This window comes from Rhizophagus irregularis, chromosome 4, assembly GCF_026210795.1.
Source record: "Rhizophagus irregularis chromosome 4, complete sequence".
Classification (NCBI taxonomy): domain Eukaryota; kingdom Fungi; phylum Glomeromycota; class Glomeromycetes; order Glomerales; family Glomeraceae; genus Rhizophagus; species Rhizophagus irregularis.
The window spans coordinates 1,995,550-2,018,869 of NC_089432.1; the positions used below are offsets into that span (position 1 = coordinate 1,995,550).

General features: G+C 26.6%; 7 protein-coding genes across 7 annotated transcripts; 5 read left to right on the top strand and 2 right to left on the bottom strand.

Moving 5' to 3' along the window:
- Window positions 1-6,072: 6,072 nt before the first annotated feature.
- Window positions 6,073-7,646, top strand: OCT59_023791 (uncharacterized protein; the record flags this gene model as incomplete). Its single annotated transcript, XM_066134961.1, has 5 exons — window positions 6,073-6,355; window positions 6,431-7,016; window positions 7,089-7,132; window positions 7,373-7,383; window positions 7,455-7,646. 5 exons carry the CDS (start codon window positions 6,073-6,075, stop codon window positions 7,644-7,646), a joined length of 1,116 nt encoding a protein of 371 aa, XP_065991037.1.
- A 620-nt stretch (window positions 7,647-8,266) lies between these two features.
- Window positions 8,267-8,746, top strand: OCT59_023792 (uncharacterized protein; the record flags this gene model as incomplete). The annotated part of the gene is made up of 1 exon (XM_066134962.1): window positions 8,267-8,746. The coding sequence occupies one exon, from the start codon at window positions 8,267-8,269 to the stop codon at window positions 8,744-8,746; it is 480 nt and encodes a 159-aa protein (XP_065991038.1).
- A 1,571-nt stretch (window positions 8,747-10,317) lies between these two features.
- On the bottom strand, window positions 10,318-10,732 carry OCT59_023793 (uncharacterized protein; the record flags this gene model as incomplete). The annotated part of the gene is made up of 1 exon (XM_066134963.1): window positions 10,318-10,732. The coding sequence occupies one exon, from the start codon at window positions 10,730-10,732 to the stop codon at window positions 10,406-10,408; it is 327 nt and encodes a 108-aa protein (XP_065991039.1). The 3' UTR covers window positions 10,318-10,405.
- Window positions 10,733-11,196: 464 nt separating this feature from the next.
- Window positions 11,197-11,714, bottom strand: OCT59_023794 (uncharacterized protein; the record flags this gene model as incomplete). The annotated part of the gene is made up of 2 exons (XM_066134964.1): window positions 11,197-11,440; window positions 11,581-11,714. 2 exons carry the CDS (start codon window positions 11,712-11,714, stop codon window positions 11,197-11,199), a joined length of 378 nt encoding a protein of 125 aa, XP_065991040.1.
- Window positions 11,715-19,500: 7,786 nt separating this feature from the next.
- Window positions 19,501-19,982, top strand: OCT59_023795 (uncharacterized protein; the record flags this gene model as incomplete). Its single annotated transcript, XM_066134966.1, has 2 exons — window positions 19,501-19,639; window positions 19,720-19,982. 2 exons carry the CDS (start codon window positions 19,501-19,503, stop codon window positions 19,980-19,982), a joined length of 402 nt encoding a protein of 133 aa, XP_065991041.1.
- A 313-nt stretch (window positions 19,983-20,295) lies between these two features.
- Window positions 20,296-20,670, top strand: OCT59_023796 (uncharacterized protein; the record flags this gene model as incomplete). Its single annotated transcript, XM_066134967.1, has 1 exon — window positions 20,296-20,670. One exon carries the CDS (start codon window positions 20,296-20,298, stop codon window positions 20,668-20,670), a length of 375 nt encoding a protein of 124 aa, XP_065991042.1.
- Window positions 20,671-20,742: 72 nt separating this feature from the next.
- OCT59_023797 (uncharacterized protein) lies at window positions 20,743-20,949 on the top strand (the record flags this gene model as incomplete). The annotated part of the gene is made up of 1 exon (XM_025326314.2): window positions 20,743-20,949. One exon carries the CDS (start codon window positions 20,743-20,745, stop codon window positions 20,947-20,949), a length of 207 nt encoding a protein of 68 aa, XP_025176725.2.
- Between the last annotated feature and the right edge of the window lie 2,371 nt (window positions 20,950-23,320).

A 23,320-nucleotide genomic window follows, 5' to 3' on the forward strand; every position in this document is an offset into this window, starting at 1 on the left:
AATGTTAATTTTAATGTTAAAATTCATAATGAAGATTATCATTATACTCATTTAATGGCAGGTTTTTGTTAAAACATCTGATAATACTTTATTACCATTAGCTATAAATGATCATAATTTAGAAGCTTTATTATTTCCTAATTTATTTCCTAATGGAAAAAAACATTATCATGATAATAATTCTAATTCAAAATCAACATGTGATGAAACTTGTTCCAAATATATTAAACAACAAGTACTTAACATTGATTCACATTTTAGACTTCATTCCAAATGGTTAGCATTACAATTAGAAAAAATTTGAAATCATCAAAATAATCAATGTATTTGGAGGTAAAATCAGGCTGATAAAATTTATCATCTACCAACTGCAGCAGAGATTATTAAACAATCATCTTATTCTGAAAATTTAATAATAGATGAATCAATTTACCTACATTTATCTGTACTGGTGATAAATACAATGATATCATCATATGGATTATTATCATCATTTATTACTCTTACAATGCTAAAAGTCACTGGAAACATTTGCATAAAATTTTAAAAGTAACAGATAATAATGATACCATTCCAACAAATAGATTATTACATACATACTACATTACACTTTATTCATCATTTACAACAACTTAAAAATTATATTTGGAAAAATCCAGAACATTCTGAATGGGATAATATAAATCATTTGTTTGAAAGAGTAGAATTTCAAAATTGTGGTGCTGCACATACTTATGATGTATATGTATTGGACTTCAAAAAGTATTGAACAAATGATAAATGAAAATCTTATAAGATTTGATCTTTCAGATCTAAATACTGAACCTGATTTATATGAAAAGTTAAAGCAAATCAAATTCATATATGCAGTTCAAAATGTGAAGGTCCAGCTGCTCCAGGACATACTTATAAAAAAGGATTTCCTTGTTCTTATTTTTTATATATGTATTTTGGTACTGATACTTAACAATGTATATACAAATGCATAAAACCTGAAGACCAATGGATAGTTCCTTATCATTCTCAAACTTTAATGATTTGGGATGCTCTTATTTAACAAAATATATAGCAAAAGCTGAGCCTACTCATGTTTTTAATATTAAAGAAGGTGACAAATTTAGAGAACATGTAGTAGTTCACAGATTAGGTTCTATGGAATTGATATTCTTATTATAAGGTGAAACAATTTGTAATTCTTCATGTGCTGTTACTTATCTTACAAAGATCCTCCTACAAATCAACAAAAAGCTATTTGTCCTATTTTTTTAATTAATGAAAATGATAATGGAAAAATCATAGTGAAAAATATTTTGATCATTCAGATGATGATGAATTTACTAATATAATATATTCAGAATATTTTCAAAATTATGAAATAACAATGACTCATCCAACTACCAGACATTCAGTTTATATTGACGAATTAGGAAATTATGTAGTTAAAAGAACTGTACCAAAATTAGTTAGATTTTATTACTTAACTTTATATAATGGACAATTATTTTTTTATTAAAAATTATTACTTGAAATTCCTTGTAAAAGTGAAGAAGAACTTCTTGTAAACTTTTTAACATATTAAGAGCATTGGTTATCTCATCATCCTGAATTTAATGAAACATTACAACAAATTACACAAGATTATTTGCATTCTCAGCAACTAAAATTGGATTCTCAATTTATCCAAATTTTAGATTATTTAATTAACAATTTACAACCTATTCTTCCTTCTGTAGTATCTAAACTTATTAGTATCTTTAACAATTAATCCTCCAATTCTTCCTCAATGCAATATATTAAATCTTTCAGAAGATCAGTTAAATGCACTATCTACTATTTGCAATACTTTAGGTCCTAGACATCAAAAAAATAAATATTCTTATTTTTTTGTAACTGGTTCAGCTGGTACTGGAAAGTCATTTATAATTAACTTAATAGTTAAAAATTTAAAAAACAAAGAATCAAATTATTTGTTATTAGCCCCAACTGGTGTAGCAGCAACAAATATTGGAGGTGAAACATACATTCTGCATTAAGAATATGTGAAACACTTGGTGGATTTTAATCTTTAGCTTTTTATGATCTTGATTTTTTTAAATATTTAAGAACTATTAATACTTTAATAATTGGTGAAATTTCAATGGTATCTAGTGCACTTTTTAGTTTTATTTATAATATGTTTTCAGTCAAGCAAATGTTGCATTAAGTTGATGTTCAGACTGGTTAAAAGTACATATTGCATCCTTACATCCTTTTGCTTTTATTGTAGATAAATCAATGCTTGAAGAATATGAATATTTAGAAAAAATTGCTGCCCAACCTTTACCTTTACAAATGTAAAATTAATATTTATGCTTTACAATTTTTATAATAAAATATTATTTAATTCACATGTTTTAAATATTAAAATAAAAATAAGATATAGTTAATTTTACTTTAAAATGAGAATTTGTACTAATAATTCTACAAATCTTTATAAACTTCCAATTCTAATTTTTAAAATTTTAATTTTGTGGGGATGAAATACCCTGCATATTGCATATTCTATTTTGATAATCAATAAATGAGTTGACAACTACCTTTTTTCCTCAATGATCTTCAATTGATAAAAGATGCTCAATCAATTCAATTTATTTTATTTTTTTATAACAAAAAATGAGTTTCCAGCAAGATCTTTTTAATGCAAGAAATTTTTAAAGAAATAATAAAAACTTTGACACTAACAAATTATCTTTTAACTTTTACTCAAATTATAGAAAGTACCTTATTATTCCATATTTTACTTATCTGGACTCAAAAATTTCCCAGCAAAAAAGAAGGATTTTGGTAGATATTTTCCTATATTTAACAGATGAAGACCACAATTCTTTTTGAAAATATTTTCCTACATTTAATGCAATTATTATATGATTGGAAAGGGAAGCAAATTGCCATTGTATTATGACATTTGGTAAATGGAGTAGAAATAAGAACATTAGAACAAACTTTAGGAATAAGTCAAAGTTCAGCTATTCATTTACTAAGAATTTGGAATGTAACAGTCTAACAGAATTGCATAGCCATGAGGTGCAAGTTTGCCAACTATAATACAAGGATTTGAATGTGATGAAATACAATCAGGAAATCGCAGATTACTATCTTATAACATTGTAATGATACTCAATGATGTGACATTATTTTTACCATTACTTAATGGTAAGTGTATTGTGACATATCATTATATATAGGAATATAAACTGGATCGGAATAATATTGGTATTTTATTGATACCACATCAGCATCATATTAACATTGGAAAAAATTTTATAGTTTCTGCAAAGAAGTTCATAAAATCATTTAAGGCAACTGGGTGAGGTTTTTATTAACCGGAAGATAACTATTTGAAGAATATCATCATTTGAATTTTTTATTAGGCATGATGAAAACTATAAAATTAGTTATCATAAAAAAAAGTGTTGCTTAAAAAATTTGTTAAACCATTAAAGAGGCATTCTCAAGCTTGTAATTCTATTGATCTCGTTATTGATTGTGATACTTGAGCACAATGACATCACTATCAGATTTAATTGAGGGAGATGCTTGAGAACAGCCTTATTCAATTCTATCATCAAATTGTCAGAGGTATAACCATAATAAAATGCTCAATCTGTATTTTCTATATTACTAATTATTGCATTTTTAGCATTATTATTTTTAAAAGAAAAAAATAAAACAATCTCTGTTTTTAATCCAACCACCAAAAGATTCCCACTTCAAAAGGTTATATCCACCAAGAATTTCTTCCGTTCCTGCAACTTTAATAAATTTTACTTTTACAGTATAAGTATATATTATTATATAATTCGTGAAATTTTTTAGGAGTGAATCTCGACTAGCTCTTAATAATAATTGAATCTGTAGGGTAAATACAATTCTCTTAAGTGATCAAATTTATTATTAATACCTATTTTATCAATCCGTCTTGAAACTACTGAAATAATATTTAAATTATTAACAATTTTTGAATCAATAATTCCATCAATTTTTATACTTCTAGGAAGTGAAATATTGTCAATTGGTTCACTATCAGGATCCAAATGAGAATTTAATGAGTTTTCGTAAAGTTAATGCTCAAAAAGGTTTTTACAATTGTAAAAAATCTTTAGATGATAAACTAAAAAAAACTAACCTAGGGTAACAATGTTTTAAAGTATTTCCCATTGTTTTGAAATCTTCATCTTACCAAGTACTATCTGAAAGAAGTGTGGGACAAGACACCATTTTAACACGTGTTCCCAAACAGGCCAAACTTCAACTTCTTTCATTTGTAAATCGTCTCTTTTAATCAGTTGAACTAAAGATTTTTCAGGAGCGAAGTGAAATCAAGTGATTTAATATTTTCTCTGGAGAGTTTGCCATAAAATTTATGCAAAATTGTTGTAGTTCCAACACTTCAGAATTTGATTGAAAGCTTGTTCTATGAACAGTTCAAAATGTTGTTCCATCCATTCAGATTTATTTTCAATTAAATACTTTTGTAAACAATCAACTGGTTCTTGAAGAAGCAGCTCATCTGTGGCAGATGAAATTTATATATCTCTGAAGTGTCTTGTTCATATAGTGAAAGAATGCCACCATAAATATACCTATAAAACAAAATTTTAATAATTTAAATTTCGTATTTGAATATTTGATTATGGTAATACGTTTGAATTTATTATAAATAAACTTACTTTAAAACAATTTGGAAGATTTCAGGTGATATATTTGGTAACTTATTATGAACTAGAACGTTATCCTTATTTTTTTTACTAATAGCAAAAGTTCGTCACAAATATGGAGAACGGTAACATTTATATGTGCACGAAAAATTTTTACATTAGGATCCTCACCAACTATAGTATTCATTATCTTCCAATAATTCAATATAATTTTGACTTAATTTTGAAAGAAATTGTGTTGACATAATTTATGTTTAAAATTAAATTGAGGTGGCGTCAACTATAAAATTGTGTGTAAATTTATAAAGCTCATCGTTTCAGATAAGGTTAAATTAAATAAGTATTAACGTAATTCTTTCTGAAATAGAATTTTGCTGCGCCACAGTCACAGGTCGAAATGCTAAAAATCGGCAAAAAAAATGGCACAAAAAGCAGTGGCTATTCTTGGCTATTCTTGGCTATTCTTGGCTGTTTTTGGCTATTTGCGAATTAACCTATACTATTTGTAAATAGTTTATATAAATTTGCGAATAGTTTATGCAATTCTAGCCATTTTTTTTGCCTATTTTTGGTCATTTGATGTGTGAGTATTACTCTCTCGAATTAGTGTTTCGATCTGGATAAAACCTCAAATATTTTAACGTGGGATTATGATTAAAAAAGATTACAAATTTCGGCTTTGAGTGGACTATAATTTTGGCCAGAATTAAAATAATATTATTCCATAAATTTTTATTAATTTTGGTGGTCCCAGCCTAAATTAACCGAGCCGGTATCTGGATAAAAACTGGATAAAACCGCTACAGATCGAAACTCTATCTCGAATCATCAATCATTTGGTCAAATTAATTCAATTAATTCCTTATGGATAATAAAGAAGAGACTAATTATTATTTATCTTTTAATCCTTCGCTGTAATAAATATATTTTTTTAAAATCAGAAAAAGAACTCTTTCCACCAGTGTTCGGAAATGACCTGGTCATTTGACCATTTTTCGGATTAGGAATCATTTGGTCAAATGATACCCTATCATTTGGCATTTGTCATTTAGCAAAAATCCCAAATGCCAAATGCCAAATGATTGGGTGTCATTTGACCGTCATTTGCATCATTTGTCATTTGGTCATTTGGATATTATTATTTTCTGTTTTTATAAATGGCATTTATATTTATATTATGTTTTTTTAAAAAATTTTATTTGTTTTTAAACATGAATTTATTTTAATATAAAGAAATTAAAGAAATTACTACTACTGCGTATTCTTACAAAATGATGATCGCATTATTGATCATCCATATAAATATTTATATGCTAAAAATAATTCTCACGCCACTTTTTTTCTCACACTTCGTTAGTTCGTTTAGATAATAAACATGGGCAAACTACCACATCCTTTTCGTCCATATTTTGAGTTAATATCAAATCCAAACAATAAATCTAATAAATTTGCTGTGTGTCTTTGTTGTATTGAGGAATATACGCGTAATATTGCAATAACTAAGAAGGAATGTCGCGTTATTAATAAAGTCAAGTCTTGTTATGATCAACTGGCGAAATGTGAAAATTTTAAAAAACGATATAGTGAAAGTGAATATACAGAAATCCTTACATTAAACAGTAATGATGGTAATAAAGTAATTGCAGGCAAAAGAAAAGGTGAGTTTTATATTACTTTATAAACATAATTTATTAAGTATGCAAAATTTAACTTCAACTTCAATATTATTCAAGAAATTGAAGGAGTTCCTTGTGAAAATGAAGTAAATGAAGATAATAAACGTGTAAAGGTAAAGGCTACGACAACTCAAGCTCTTAGACAAGCTCCTCTTACAAATTATATATCCCGTCCATTATCAACACAAGATATTCCACATTTTCGTCAACTTTTTTTTAATATGGTTGTGTCAAATGGGTTATCTTTTTCGTTTGCTGAAAATCCAGAAACATGTGAACTCTTTAGATTTTGTATACCGGCAGTCAACCTACCTTCAGCAAAAGCACTTTCTGGATCAGTTTTAAAAGCTACATCAAAAAATCTGGTTGATAGTATTATTATTACTGCACAAAATGATCTGAATGGTGTCACTGCGGCATTTGATAGTTGGAGTAATATCCGATCCGAGCATTTATTTGGTGTAGTATTTATTACATCTGAAGGAAAATCATTAACTTGGGGTGCAAAAGATATTAGTTCTGAACGTTCCAAAACAAGTAACGTAATTTCTTATATAAAAGATATCATGGAACAAGCACACCAACATCAAATTAACATTAAATGCTTTGTGTTAGATTCAGCTGGAGAATATGCAGCTGCTAGGTAACAAATATTTTATTAATAAATTATTAATTTTGGTCAAATAAATATGAATTAATATTTTTTAATATATAGACGCCAGATGCGTGTTGAATATAAAGACAAAATATTTCTACCATGTATGGCACACCAAATGAACTTAGTATTTGGTGATATTTTTAAAGAATCAGTAAAATATAAAGAAATTTCAACAAAAGCAATTCGGATTGTTAGCTTTTTTCATATGGCTTCTTATTTTGCTGGTAACCTAAGAGATGAGCAAATGTTAATTTATAACAAAATTATTGCATTAACAAGACCTGGAGATACGCGTTGGAACAGCTATTACTTCTGTTTCCATAGTCTTTTAAAAACTGAAGCTGCATTGAAGGTAATTAATTTTTCTTTTGTATTGCAAAATATAATATGATAATAAATTAATAATATTAATAAATTTTTTAGTCATTGGTAGCAAAGTATTCTCCTCAACGTGCTAATCTTAGAAATGCAACTACTTCAACATATAAATTTTTACCTGCTGATATTGTTCAAATAGTTAATGATCATTCATTTTGGTCTATACTTTTTGAATTGCAAAATTTATTGCTCCCACTGTGTGGATTTCTTAACAAACTTCAAAAAGATATGGCATGACTTCATGAGGTTCTATATATTTTTGCATTTACAATGAAACTTTTTCGTGAATTACCTGATCTTGAATTTAGTTTAAAGATGGTAGAACGACTTGAAAAAAGATGGGTTCAGTGGGAGCAGCCTCTTTTATTGCTTTCCTTTATCCTTCACCCAGATTATAGTGTTGAAATATTTCATTCAACTGCAAAACGTGTCACTTACACAGACTTTGGGCAATGGATAAATTATTATTATGAAGTTTGGTTTAATGATCGACCAAAATCCATTCTTTTGGAATTTGTTAAATTTAAAAGAGGCAAATATCCTTTTGACCCACCAACAGTAAAACAATTTGGACAGGATATTATGAGTTTTTGGGAATCATGTTCAGGACATACTCCAGAATTGTCATGTTTAGCGCTACATCTTTATAGTGTTTGTGTAAATGCTGCTTCAGTTGAACGATTATGGTCTACAATGGGTTTTTTTCATACAAAAAGAAGAAATAGATTAGAAGTAAGTAATATATATTTAATTATTTATGATTTTAATTTACAAAGTAATGCACACTTATTTCAATTATAATGCATATTAATTTACTAGTTTTATTATTTATTAATTAGAACAAAAAGGTTTTAGAAATGGCAAGAATTAGAAGTGATATTCTTTATAAACGGAAGATTAAGGAAGTAGAAGGAGGTCAAAAACAAGCACGACGCCTTCACATTGCCCCACCAATCCTAAATAATCAAGAGGAAGAAGAGAACGAGCCTGTTTATGAAGATGATGATGAAGATTTAAATGTCAGTGACTTGGAAGATGATAGTTCGGAAGAAGATAATGACTCTGATGAAGAAGAAGAAACTAGAGATGATTTCCACTGGTCTGAAATCTGTACTAATTGGATTAATTTGGTTGATCGTGAAAATCAATTTGACAACGAAGAAGATAACCATTTATTAGAAATGACTTATGATTTTTTTGCAGCTGGAAGGGATCAGCATCCTGCTGATGATGAGACTGCGAAATGGAAATTAGAATATCTTTTTAAAGAAAATCTCAAAGCACCAACTTTTCTGGGAATAGAATATACTAGTTCTTTAAATGATAGTGAAATGTAATATTTTTTTTATCAAACTGTTAAATAAAGTAATTAAATTTTCTTTAGATTCTGTTTTCAGTTGAAATGATGCTAAATTGAGATAGAAATGTAATTTAGAGCATTAAAAACAGCTTAGAATATCACTAGATATCACATATGAAATAAAACAATAGTTTTTTTAGTGACAAATATAATAATTTTTACAATTTATTATTAAATTCAAATACAACTTTTCTTCATTTTAAAGTTCATTATTATTACTTTGATATTGTAATTAAGCATTTATTTTATTTAAAAATGGACAATGACGGGAGCCATACAAGTCTGAGATCGTAATTAAGTATTTATTAAAAAAAAGAAAAATAACATATATTGATTATATCACGTGATATCATTAACACATGCTGCTATTAAAACTTTTTTTGCTATATATTTAAATTAAAGTTTTTTTTTAAATTTTGATTTCACTAAATTAAATAAATAAATTAAGTAATAAAATCTTACAAAATATACAATATTAGTTAAATGACTTAAATGACATGTCATTTGAGTAACCAAATGCCAAATGCCAAATGACATGTCATTTGAGTCATTTGTCATTTCAAGTCATTTGCCGAACACTGCTTTCCACTGATCATTTTGTACAAAAGTTTTGCTAAAGAAAAAACTGATGAAAGTCAACTGTATAAATATATATTAAGACTTCAAAATATGAAATTAGAGCCATATTTATCGCGTAGATAGTTTAGTTGATTGTTTTCAATGAAACAAACTTCTTTATTATAAATATTTTTACGAATATTGGGTATATTTACAATAAGGGACCTTGAAAAACATATAGATAACTAAAAGCCTTCAGTTCAATAGCACTAAATATAAAGTTCAATAGTGAAACTATAGAATTTTAATGAAACCTTGCGAAGAGATAGCACATAGTCATTACTCTAAAGATGTAGAACATAGGACCCCGAAAAATACATAAAAAGGTCACATTTGAGTTTTCTTAAAAAGAACCTAAATTTTCATGAAAATCTTGCCTTTTTTAGATAGTGCTGGCCTAAATTTTATTGTCCGTTTTGATACTGGCTAGCATTATCATAATTCCGGCCCTGAAAAGTTGCTTATTTTAGGCCAAAATCTTGCCGATCATTTATGACTTCCATATGTATTTTTCGGGGTCCTTAGAACGTATAGAGAAAGATATTGTGGTAGTTTGTAATTGGCTTTATCGAACAAATGTAGAATTGGGAGGAGCTCAAGAAGAATGAGCGAATTATATCACAGAACAAAAAAAAATAGAAAGGAGTAGGTGTTACCGGCAAATGTAATAAGGGATGCAGATATAGTAAAAATATAGGAAACAAATATGAGAAATTTGAAGAAATTAGTACTCTTAATGATGATTTCAGCAAAAGATTACCATTACGTCAACGAAATTGCAAAGCAAGAGTATAGATTCAAATGACTCAGATGAGACGGAAGAAGATAATAGGAAGAAACGCAAAGAAAAATAAAGAGATCACGCAGGGAATGTAGATTTAGATTTAGATTGAGATTATATATACAATAAATAATGACGGTTGACGAATTATAGGTTTATAACATCCTTGTAGAGTATAATTTATTACTATTTGAAATACTTCATAATCATCCATGAAAAAATTACTCTCGATATCTCTTATCTTTTTCTCATAACACACCTTTTTATAACAAATACCATTGTAATCTGTGCAATCCCCACCAGAATATCATCACCGAAACACGGACCACCTTTATAATGATAATATATTGCATAATCTGTATTTTCTATATTACTAATAATTGCATCTTTGACATCATTATTTTTGAAAGAAAAAATAAAACTATCTTTAGTTCTACCCCAACCACTAGAAGAACCTCCCCATATTAACGGATTGTATCCTCCAAAAATTTCATCTGTTCTTTTTACTTTAATAAATGTAACGATATGAGATATATCATCACATAATTCGTGGTGTAAATCCATCTCGGCTTCCTCTTAATAACAATCAAAAATTGTACGGTATGAAATAAATTTTCTGACATTTGCTATTAATATCAACAATATGTCTTGAAATTGTTGAAATATCAAAATTATTTACAATTTTTGAATTAATAATTCCATCAATTTTAGGATTTCTAGGAAGTGAAATATTGTCAGTTGAATCAAAATCAGGATCCAAATGAAAATTTAATAAAGTTTCGTAAAGTTTACTTTTTAAAAATTTTTATAAGGATGAACTTTTTGTAAAAATTCTTTAGATGATAAAGTAAACAATCTAATTAAAGATAAACAATGTTGTAAAGTATTTTCCATTGTTTTGAAATCATTATCTAACCAAGTATTAGGATCTGGAAGAAGTGTAGGATTTTATGCGAGACTCCATTTTAGTACATGTTCCCAACCCTCAATCTCCTTCATTTGTAAATCATCCCTATTAATAAGTTGAATTAAAGATTTTCAGGAAGTGAAGCGAAATCAAGTGATTTGAATATTTTTTCTGGAGATTTTACCATAAAATCTGTACAAAATTGCTGAAGTTGTAATAAAGAATTGGATTGAAAACTTGTTCGATGAATAAGTTCAAAATGCTGTTCTATCCATTTGGATTCAATTTCAATTAAATAATTTTGTATATAATCAACAAGTTCCTGAAGAAGAAATTCATCCGCAACCAATATAACCTTAATAATTCTAAATTATCTCGCCCAATCAATGGGAGAATACCACAATAAATATATCTACAGTAAATTAAAATGTAAAGTTTAAATTTGAATATGAATAAAATTTACATACAAATAATAATTTTATGATTATAATACCAGCAAACTTACTTTAAAATAATTTGAAAAATTTCAGGTGATATATTTGGTAATTTGATGTGAACTAAAGCATTATTATCTTTATTCTTTTTATTAGAAGTCAAAGTTCTTCGTAAATACGGAGATCGGCAACATAGAATACTCATATGAACATGGAGAATTTTACACACCAACTTTCAATCGTAATATCATAATATTCATCGTCTTCTAATAATTCAATGTAATTTCGAAAAAGTTGATTAAACATTTTTTGTCATTTTATTTATTTCTTAAAAATAAAAAGTTGAAAATTTATAATTAAATGTTGTGCAATAAGACTCCAAAAAAATATATATGAAGTCTCTTTCCTTTTTTGATCATTATATAATGTCAGCATCTTCTCTGACCTATCTATATTTAAAATGAAAAAAAAAATAATTTTTGATTGACGTCCATTTCTTTTGACAAGACGTGTATTAGCTCAAATTCTACAGTTATCATGAATAATTCTCTAATACCTTTAAACTTTCCGATATTAATTGAACTCCTAAATTTAGTCTTTACAAATGAGAGCCTGACGAATTATTTTTATAAGCTATGTGTTTTAAAATAAATAAGGTAGTAGCTATAAAATAAGTTTGGTTAAGTTTTCTTTGGACGATTTATGTTTATTGGAGTTTTTGTTGCAGGTCTTGAAAACTATTGATCTTTGTGTTTTGGTAGTGATAATGCATTTAGGGCGCAGGTAATGTGGAAAATATGATTTTAGAGGATATCCGTTGCTCCTGATTAAGGTTGCTTGCCAAAACCTCTCCAAAATCCTGCGATAAATTTCGGCAAGATTTTACTATATGTTTACTATAGTTTTGGCAGGGTTTCAGCAGTTTCGGCAAATGGGGGTTTCGGCATTTTGGCAAAGTTTCGGCAGGATTTTTAATATGATTTAATATAGTTTTGGCATTTTCCGTATAGGTTTCAGCAGTTATTAAGAAGGTTTCGGCAAGCAACCTTACTCCTGATTAAAACTAAGTGTTATATTCTAAGTATTAAATTAGAATTTTTTGCCTTATTAGTTTCAATAAAATGTTCTACACTTCTACATATGATACAGAGTAATTATTAGTTGTTTCTTATAAAAGGGTTTTTCAAAAAATTACGTTCTTCAGATCCAGTGGATGGTCCATTCTGACTTGAGATGTGAAAAGCCCATTTCTTGTTTTGGTATATGTGAACGTTTGATGACGGTAATTGGATCATTAATAGGATATGTCAAACGTTGGTGTTCACTCAGTATTTAATTTATCTTCAAAGTTCCTAGATGATTTAAAAACCTGAAAGTTGTTGAGGTTGGAATGTTTAGCTTCGTCCCATTTTAACAACTAGTTACTATCTGTAAAGGTAAGTTGGTCCATAAATATAATCTTTTCGTATTAATATAATCTTGGATCAGTGTCATACCTCCAATGATGTCAATGTTGAACGTAAGGCCTATATACTGTCTATGTCAAAATTTTACTGGTGTAAAAATTAAATTGTTTCCGAAATGGTAATCTATGCGATTAGATATGTGTATGATATCAGGATTATTGTCTTCACTGTGTTATTTGGCTAGATCAATCAAATTGTCTCTATTAATTCAGATTATATATATCGTGCCAATAATATTTAATGGAATAGACTATTGATAATAATTTGCCTTATAAATATTTATTGTTTCTACATTATTAAGTTCATATAGAAGAACTAGCAAATAATCCAGTAACATTTATTTTTTTAGTTAGATAGTGTATACTCATATACTACTATGTAATATGTATTTCGAATTTAGATTGATCGGTAACTATAATATCAAAGGTGCAGTGCTGTAGTGCTGTAATGAGTCATTGTATATACAAAATATACTATCGCGTAAATCATGACTTCATGGGTATTTATATACCAAATTTTGTTGGACTAATTTAGATAAATGTTGATAAGCCACAATTAGAGATAGATTTTCACCAATCTATAGATGATCATGATTATAGTGTCCTATGACTCATTAATAAAAGCTGATATTTCATCAAATTTGTCATAAAACCTTTTATTTTACCCTATATTTTATTTTTCGCTTATCACCAATCAATGGTAACACATGCGTCTATTCCAGTTAAGAAACATGTGTTATTCCAAATACTATAATCAAAAAGTATTTTTTATTTTAAATTATCATCTTCAGAAATCACTACTGGTTTGATAGTGTTATTGTCAGTAAATTCCAATAAGGGAGTAAATCATATTGACTATGCATTATAATCCAACAATTATACATTGTTAGTTATCATTAAGCTAACTGATATTACTAGTTTTAGATTAAATATTAATAGATGTGACTCATACATGATCTAAATTTTTTTTAATAAGTTACTATTAGTCACTATGTATTCAAAAGGTTTTTAAAAATATATATATACCCTTAAATTTTTCCTTGAGAAATTTCAAAATCTCTTTCAAATTATTATCTTTCAAATATTATATTTTTTACAAATATTATTACAAAGTCAAATTTTCTTTTCAAATATTATTACAATTTTTTTTCAAATATTATTCCAAAATCAAATTTTAAATTTTCCAAATCAAATTTTTAAATTTTTTATAATTCAAAATGTCATACCAAATGTGCCCAAACTTCAATACTCCTTTTAACAATATTCCCATTGACAAATGCTATCATTATCGTCTCCAATCTGGGCCATCTACCTTCCAATACTTGCCATTATTCATAACTTACTTATACATTCTTTTTGTTCTTTTATTGATATCAACAAATCTACTTAACTATACGCTCGTTTTAATCCTTGTTTTAATAAAATCTATCATTAAAATATTCTTTTTCCTTTCCTTGAACCTCTCTCTCTCAAATCTCTCTCTTCTCCTCCAACCATTTCATCCATCAAATCTACTATCAATTCTCTCTCTTTTTAAACATTTTCTTATTTCAAATATTTTGTTATTATCACAATATTCTCCTGTTATGTCAATTCTTCTTTTATTTCTTGATTCTCTTCTTTATTTTCTTGATTTTCTTTATGAATTGACTAATTCTATAATATTATTTCTTTTATCTTCACTTTCTTTTTACAAACGTAAAATTGAATTGATAGTTGATTTAAAAAATACCCTTAAAAATTCCCAATAATTTAGACATTATTAAATTAAATAATTTTATATTATGTAGCTAGGTCCATTGCTTACCAAATATAGCATGGAGACGTAATCTTTACCCTTTGGTCAACTTGGGAATACTTGACCATTCTTAGATAGATAATTTTTACAAGGGGATCGTTTGCATCGCCCATGAAGCATTGCACTGTGCTAATTGGTGTCAGAGAGATCCTTTGTCTTGTAAAAATTTACCCTTTCTTGATCATTTGACCATTCTTAGATAGATAAATTTTATAAGGGGATCGTTTGCATCGCCCATGAAGCATTGCACTGTGCTAATTGGTGTCAGAGAGATCCTTTGTCTTGTAAAATTTACCTTTCTTGATTATTTGATTTATCTCATGTGATTTCCTTCTTCACATGTGATACCCTTTATTTTATTCCTTTGTTGAGTTCTTTCCTTAATAACTTATCAACTCAACAATTATCCATCATCGTTGGTTCCACAATTTTTGTGTCCAAGTTCAATTCTTGGAGGTGATTTTTTTATTAATTAGTTTAATATCTTCTTTTTTTTCAGTTTTCCATAGTGTCTTACTGTTTGTACCTTGTTGTGGTAATTATTTGTTTTGTAATAATCAGAGAAATGAATTACTGGAATTTTTTGCATAAATATTTTATTTTCATTCAATAGAGATAAAGTACTCCAGTTTTTCCAACGTGTTCTGGACCTGAAATCTAAAAGAAAGTATATGGAAATGTTAGCAAATGTTTCTAATTAATATAATAAAATTTTTTTTTTTGTTTCTTAACGGCATATTACAGAATTTACGATTCTAGCATTTTCAGTGAAACGTTTAATAGTGAACATTTCTAATTAATAAGTTTCACACAGATATTGCGAAACTTACCATCTCCCCAATTCACTCAAAAGTCTAAAACCTACAAAAAATACAAAAAGGAAAAAAACGTTAGTTTATGTTTCTTTAAATAAAAGTTAGAAAATAAAGTTTCAAAGTTACGAAACTTACCAGCACTTATGATTCTGTGTGAAATTGGAAGAAAGTTTCGAGATTTTATTCACCTTTAACTTTTTTCCTCGCATTCTGTAAAGTAAAGTCAATAACATATACGATATAACAACGAATTTATAAAGTAGCAATTTCACAAGACAACAGTTTCCCATTACGGCAACATTGACATTTTCAATTCGAAACTTCATGTATAAAAAAGTTTCTAAAAAATAAGTTTCGAAAGTTTCGAAACTTTATATAGTGCTAAAAAAAATTATAAAAGTTTCAAAAAATTGAAACTTTATATTATATAAAAAAAAAATTAAAAAAAATAAGTTTTAAAAGTCAAAACTTTACCATACTACTGAAATTTTGAAAAATCGAAGCTTTATGTATAAAAAAAATTTAAATAAATAAGTTTCGAAGGTTCAATTAAAAAAATTACAAAAAGTTTCTCGAAACAAAAAAAAAATTAGTATATCATGAATATCGCGTAATACACGTGATTGGTACGCGAGATTGGAGTGGGCAATCGATTAGTCAACTTTTTAAATATAAATTAAATCGCATAAAAACTATGTATGATACATAGGGAAGGAAACAATGTAAAATTTTAATTTTCTATGATGATAATAGATTTTAAACGCCTAAAACTTGTTTGTTCGATTTATTATGAATTCACCTCGTAAAATCTCCAAAAAAAAAAAACACTAATCAAATTAATCTCAAAATTCTTTCTCAAGTAAATTTATCAAAAATGAATCCAATAATTATTACCTCTAAACCAATTGTTCCGAAGTAACAAAAATTATTTCGTTAGTAAATTTTTAACGGGAGATTTTTCTTTTTGATAGAAAAGAATTTTTTTTAATAGAAGGGAAGTTTTTTTGATATGGAAATTCTTTTGAGATATTTTAATGGGTAAGAATCTTTTTTGAATTTTTTTTTTTATATAGGGAAAATGTGTTTTTTGATGAAAGATTTTCGTTAGAAATTATTTCTTTAATAGGAAATATTTTTTTGAAAATTCTGTTGGTTGAAAAGTTTTTATAGGTGACATGGTGAATTTCGTTTAGAAGTCTTGATAGAAAAATTTTAGTGAAAATAATTTTTTAATGAGGGTAATGAAAATTTTTGCTTGAATTTTTTTTTTTTAATAAAGAATTTCGTTAAAGATCTTTTTTTTTTTATAAAAATTTAAAAAATTTGTGAATATTTTTTTTAAATTTTATTCTTAGTATATGGTTTTAATTTTTATCTTTTTGATCTATATTAGCAGCATACTATTTTAATTTTATCATCAGCTTTAGTATCATTAATTTCTTGATTCTATACCTATACTTAAGAAAACCTAAAATATATATAGCTTTTTGTTATTGTGATATACACAGGCAGCCTCGACAAACCGGACTCGTCCTTCCATTAGAAAAATCCGATATATTAAGAAATTCGATTATTATTGTATTATAATAATTCGTTCCAGGATCCAGTTTATCGAAGATCCGGTTTATCAAGATTGATTGTGTAATTTACTTTGTCTTGGAATATATAAGATTATACAGTATAATATTATTCTTCTATATAGTACAAGACCGAATATACTCACATTATAACATTATTCTAGAGGTTGGATCCGTTGTTTGAATGGATATTAATAATTTTGAAGGTCGTATGGATAGTGACTCGCAATTAGCAGGAAGTCATTAAGCCAATGATCATCTATAATGAAGAAAAGCTTATAATTAAACCATCGTTGAGTATCGAGATAAAAGAAATAATACAAAATATAAAGGTGTATCATAAACACGTCAATTTCAAAAAAAAAAAATATTTTTAATAGTATTTTAATAGTATCATTATCAAGAACAGTCATATAGAAATTATTTGTTGAACAACTAATAATAGCGCGAACAGAATCAAATAATACCGAAATTAAGCAACCATTTTTAAACTTAATTCCAGCCAAAGATCTCAGAATTCATTCTTTCATAAATAAATCAAATCAGATGATTAATGACATTCAAAAATTTTTTGGCGAAATTTTTTACTTATTTTATTATATTTTCTATAGTTCCTATTTAATGTTGTGAACAAAACCTGAGAGTTTTGTCAGAGAATAAATCTGAAACTTGGCAAAGTTAATTTCATTTAACTATAGAAAAAATAAATTTAATACCATTCGATCTCGTTCGATCTTCGGTCACATTTATTATTACGTGACTTTAGTATTACAAACTCATTACATTAAAATTTATATGAAATGATAATAATAATAATTATTATGTTTACTTTTGTATACACATTTAATGCTTCCTATAAGATTGATTCATTATACTTCTACCAAAAATCTTCAATGTTTTGTTACCCACATGGTTGCTCGACGTATGGGTTGGAAACGATCAAATCTTTTCTATAGATATTAGTTTCTAATTTTAATAAAGATAGACACGTCCTTGGAATAGATCGGATTTTATGTAAAAAAATTTGAGAACAAGAAATAGCATCAACTTCAACAAAGAACATATAATTATTTAAATAAATCTGTTCCTTCTCCATGGAGATTCTTTGAAGAATGGTGCTAAAATTTTTAGATGTACTATATGTATTTATATATATATTGGAGCTGGAACATTTCTCTTAGAATTATCAAATGAATATTCACTTTTGGGATTGATAAGAAAAATTATTTCTCGCATCAATTAAACCTAGTAATTTAAATTTTAACCATGCTGATATATTGCAAGGAAGAAAATCATTTTGATTTGACTTATTTAAATATCGAACCACGTTATACTTTAGATCAATGGACTTTTGTTATTGGTGAATTAATAAAAGTAAAGCAACCAGATGGATACGTAGAAGTGCAGCAGATTACATTTGAAGTACCTCTACTGCAGATTTGCTGTTACGTAAATCCTACAAAATATTACTCTTATTAAAAATTATTGATTTTTTACTTTATTATAAAGTCTCTTGAAGGAACAGCTGGTTCAAAATTTTTGAATTCGTAAAAAATGTAAGCTATAATTAATTACAAAATTTGTGAAATTTAGATTCATGCACTATATATAAATAAATTAATCTTTTCTTCATTCATAAAAAGTCGCCATGTTAAAAGTTGGCATGTTAAGACTGTTAAGTGTAGGGCACCATCACTTTTATCTACGAATCTTTGTTATTTCAATTTGATCATAAATAATATTAGTATGGATGAATTGAAACAACTAGTTTAGAAATTTATAGAATGTGGTTCATAAAATCGTAAAACTGGTAATAACAAATTAAATTGGAAAAAATGTTTAATAATTGTTTAATTACTTTATTTATTATAAGAAGTATTAATAAATTGGTAAAATTTTATGGTAAAATAATTTTCCGAAAAATTAAAATTTTCGTATTAAATAATGATGTCATTTATTTCTAGAAAATAATTAATTAAGTTATACGTTACATTTGACTTGGCATATGACATATATAGCAATTTTTTGTGAAACAGAAATAATGATAAATATTGGCAATGGTAAAAATTTACGCTTGATCGACATTTTAAGATACTTACAATCACCTAAAAAAGAATTACACAAAGATAAAGGTACGTTAACGTTTGTTTCGTTTGTTTCTTGGCAAAGACCTTATTTTTTTTATAAATAAATCCGCTAGAAAAATGTTTCTCGATTTTTTCAAAACAAATTTAAATTACACTAAAATACATTAGAAAAATTAGAAAAATCAAATTTTAAACATCATAACAATTTATCTTTTTTGAATTTTTATACAAATCATAATTTCATTAAAAATGCAACAAGAAAAAATTCCAACGATTATTATTGTCGGTGCAGTTCTAGGAGGACTTTCTCTTTATCATGCCTTGATAAAGAACAAGGACAAAAAAGAATTCAACGTAAAAATCTTTGAACGTAAAACTAGTCCTACAAGTATAAAAATTTCTAATTTTCTAGTTAAATATTATGTTAAAAACTTTAAAAATTAACTCACTCATACTGTCACATGCTAGATCGATGGCAAGATCATATAGGCTTGTTTAATTATGGAGTTCGATCTCTTTTAAACTGTGTTCTATCCTCGATCACTTCAAACCTTCCAAAAGCAATACCAAATCCAATTCCCGATGTAGAAACTTATGGAATAACTATCACTGATCAAATAGGAAATGTTTTACTTACCCCTCCAACTAAACCATTTAAAGATGTTTATGAAATCGCAAAAATATCTCATGGTCTATCATCAATTATAATATACTTAGAGATGTTTTATTAGAAGGTGTACCAGTTCAATAGAATAGAAAATGTATTAAATATGTAGAGACTTAAGAAGGAGTTTGGGTATTTTTTGAAGATGATTCACAAAAATTTTGTAATATTTTAGTTGGCGCAGATGGAATTAATTCTCCAAGTAAGTAGTTATAAATAATATCTATTATTTAAATTATTCTTAAATAACAAACATTTTTTTTTTATATTAGTACGAAAACAAAAATTACCCGAATTACAAATCATTGATTATGGAATAACCCATGTTAGTGCGGATGTTTCCGTACCTCAACATCTTATAGACAAGGCAAATAAAATCTATGGAAACTTTTTTGGTCCGTAAAACTCTTGGAACAAAAGGAGATTCAACGCTTATGATGACACATTTAATACCAATCAAACAAGAACAAAATGATGAGAAAAGTGAACCTCATTATAGAGTAACATTAGTCTATTCTTATCCCTCCAAATTGGATAACGTTGATGTTGAATCTGATAAAGTTAAAGTTGATGATAATGACCCTGCATCAGTCATCGAACATGTTAAACGGTTAATTCGAACATTAAGATCAGATTGTGAATTGACTGATTTATTAATAGAATTTTGGGACTTGGCACCTAAAACAATTCCAAATGATCCAATAAAGTTTCCATTCAAAACTTATAATCCAACGAAGAATGATGCGAGATATTGATCCAATGTCTATCAAATCATGGACAAGTAGTCGAGTTGTATACTTGTATTATTAGGTGATGCTGTTCATGTTATGAATCCTATATTAGGATTAGGAGCAAATAATGCTATTCAAGATGCTGATAAACTTTCTCAAGCATTACTTAAATATACGGACAGTAATATTTCTTTTATTGAAGAATATGAAAAAGAAATGTTAAAGCGAACATCTGCTGACGTATTAAAATTAGAACTGCCACATTTAAGACTTCTATTCCACTTGGACCTTTTGGCATTATAATTAAAGACAGCATTTTGAAGGTTATAAATGCTATGATAAACTTTAATAGTTTTGTGGATAACATAATTTTTAAGGACTAAAAAACTATTAATAATTAATTTATCATTTTTAAAATCTTAGAATCATATGCATATACGTATGCAAATACATATACATATAATAATCATTATCGTGCTCCGTATATTAACTGTTAATATAATTGCCGATAATTTTGTTATTTTAAAAAATTAAAAATAAACTATAATTAACGTTAAGCTATAATTAAGCTAAAGTCAATGGGTCACATGATAATATCGTTATTGTGCGACGACCATAGCGTCGCCTCCAAAAAATGGTAGCCGGATTATTTTGCCGGTTCTTTAGTGTTAGGGTTAGGATTAGGGTTGGGATTAGGGTAAGGGGATTAGGATTAGGATTAGGGTAAGGGGATTAAGGGTTAGGAATTCGTCACATAATGTCACACCTAACGTTTCTTTAATTTTATAATTATTCTGAGGACTTAGAAAATTTTTTATACGTAAAGTACTAAATGTCACGTATTATTTATCACCTCTCAATAATATATGTAACCCGGCAAATTAGAACCGGCTACCATTTTTTGGAGGCGACGCTAGGGTGGTTGTTATTGTGCTTTGCGTTGATAAATATATAGAATATATGGAGTATAATATAGATAGAACTAATATTTATTTTTGTTAAAATTATTAAGAATAAAGAGACATTTTTTAAAAAAAAAAATAAGTATAATGATTTGTATACGCTATGGCTTTTTTTTCCTTTATTTTTTATATTATAAACCGAGGTGACCGTTAATGAACTGAATATCAAAATAAATGCGGACTATTTTTCTTATTCTTAATATATAGGAATTAAATACTTTTTTATTAAGTAAAAAATATATTTATTTATTCAAATAAAAATATATGTATATTTATTTTGATTATATTACAGCACGAACTTTGATCCAAACAAAAAAATAATTGGAAAAAAAAAATATTATTAAAAAAAATTAGTAAAAGACACTTAATATAGCATTGCATCATCAATCCAACTAGTGATCCATTGAAAAAGAATGAAAAAAAATTAGCAAAATAATAATTAGAAAAAAAATTATTATTAAAAAAAGGTGCTTACTGTAATACTGCAGCGTCATTCTGATCTAGATTTAAGTCTAAATAAAAAAATTAATATATTATATAATAAAAGGAAAAAAAATCAGTTTACAAAAAAACCAAATCGAAAAAAAAATTTTGGTTTAGAAAAAATCAAACTGAAAAAAATCGGTTTTTTTTTAGTTTTTTTTTTAAAAAAAAAAAAATTTGAAAAAAATTAGTTTTAAAAAAAAAACTATATTAGTAAAAAAAATGTAAAAAAAAAAATTTCAGTTTTAAGAAAAAGAAAAGTCGAAAAAAAATAAAAAAAAATATTGGAAAAAAATTTCAGCTTTAAGTGAATTTAAATAAAATCTAAATTTATCTTTAAATAAAGATGGTGTTTTTATTCTTTTAATGATTATTTGTTTGAACTATAAAAAAATTTTTCTTGTAATGAGATGTTATTTCTGACCAAAATTCTATTTTGGTATTACATAACCATCCGGTTTAGTGAAAAAAATATTAATTTACATATAATAAATTCATATTATTGAATTTATTTCTTTTCTAACGAATTATTTTATTTTAAGTTATGAAAAATTTTAACAATTAAAATAGTCAGATCATAAACTAATCAATTTATTTTTGAACTTTTGATGGTATCGTACATCTATCTATATTAAAAAGCCTATTTACCATAAAATTTTAAGAACGGAATTAATTATCAATTTTTAAATTAGACGATTAAAAATTTGTTACCGAACTATAAAATTTAATCCAATTTTCAAATTTGATTTGTCCTCTTTTGCAGATTATTTCATGTATTCCATTTAGCCATTTTTGTAAAAAATCAACATTAATAAATACGGTAGCAAGTTTTTTCACTCTTTCACAAATTTGTAAGTTATAAAATATAAACATAAATGAAAAAAAAATGAATTTTAGTTAACTTGGTCCAACTACCTTAAGTATTAACCAAAACCATTTATTATGCGTAAAATGATATAATCAAATGAAATTTCACTAAGAATTTGTAACAATTATCATTGAGCAAAGATACATTAAGCGGAATATTTGAACTTACTGTATTACAGTTTTATGTTTAAAATCTTTATTTATATAGAATATTCTTAAATATAAAATCCAATAAATCTATATGTGCTATATATTATAAAATTTATAAAGTATAAATGAAAAAAAAAATAAAAGTAAACTAACTTCAATATACGAATTAATTTTTAAACTATTTAACTTTAACTTTCACATAAAAAGAAACT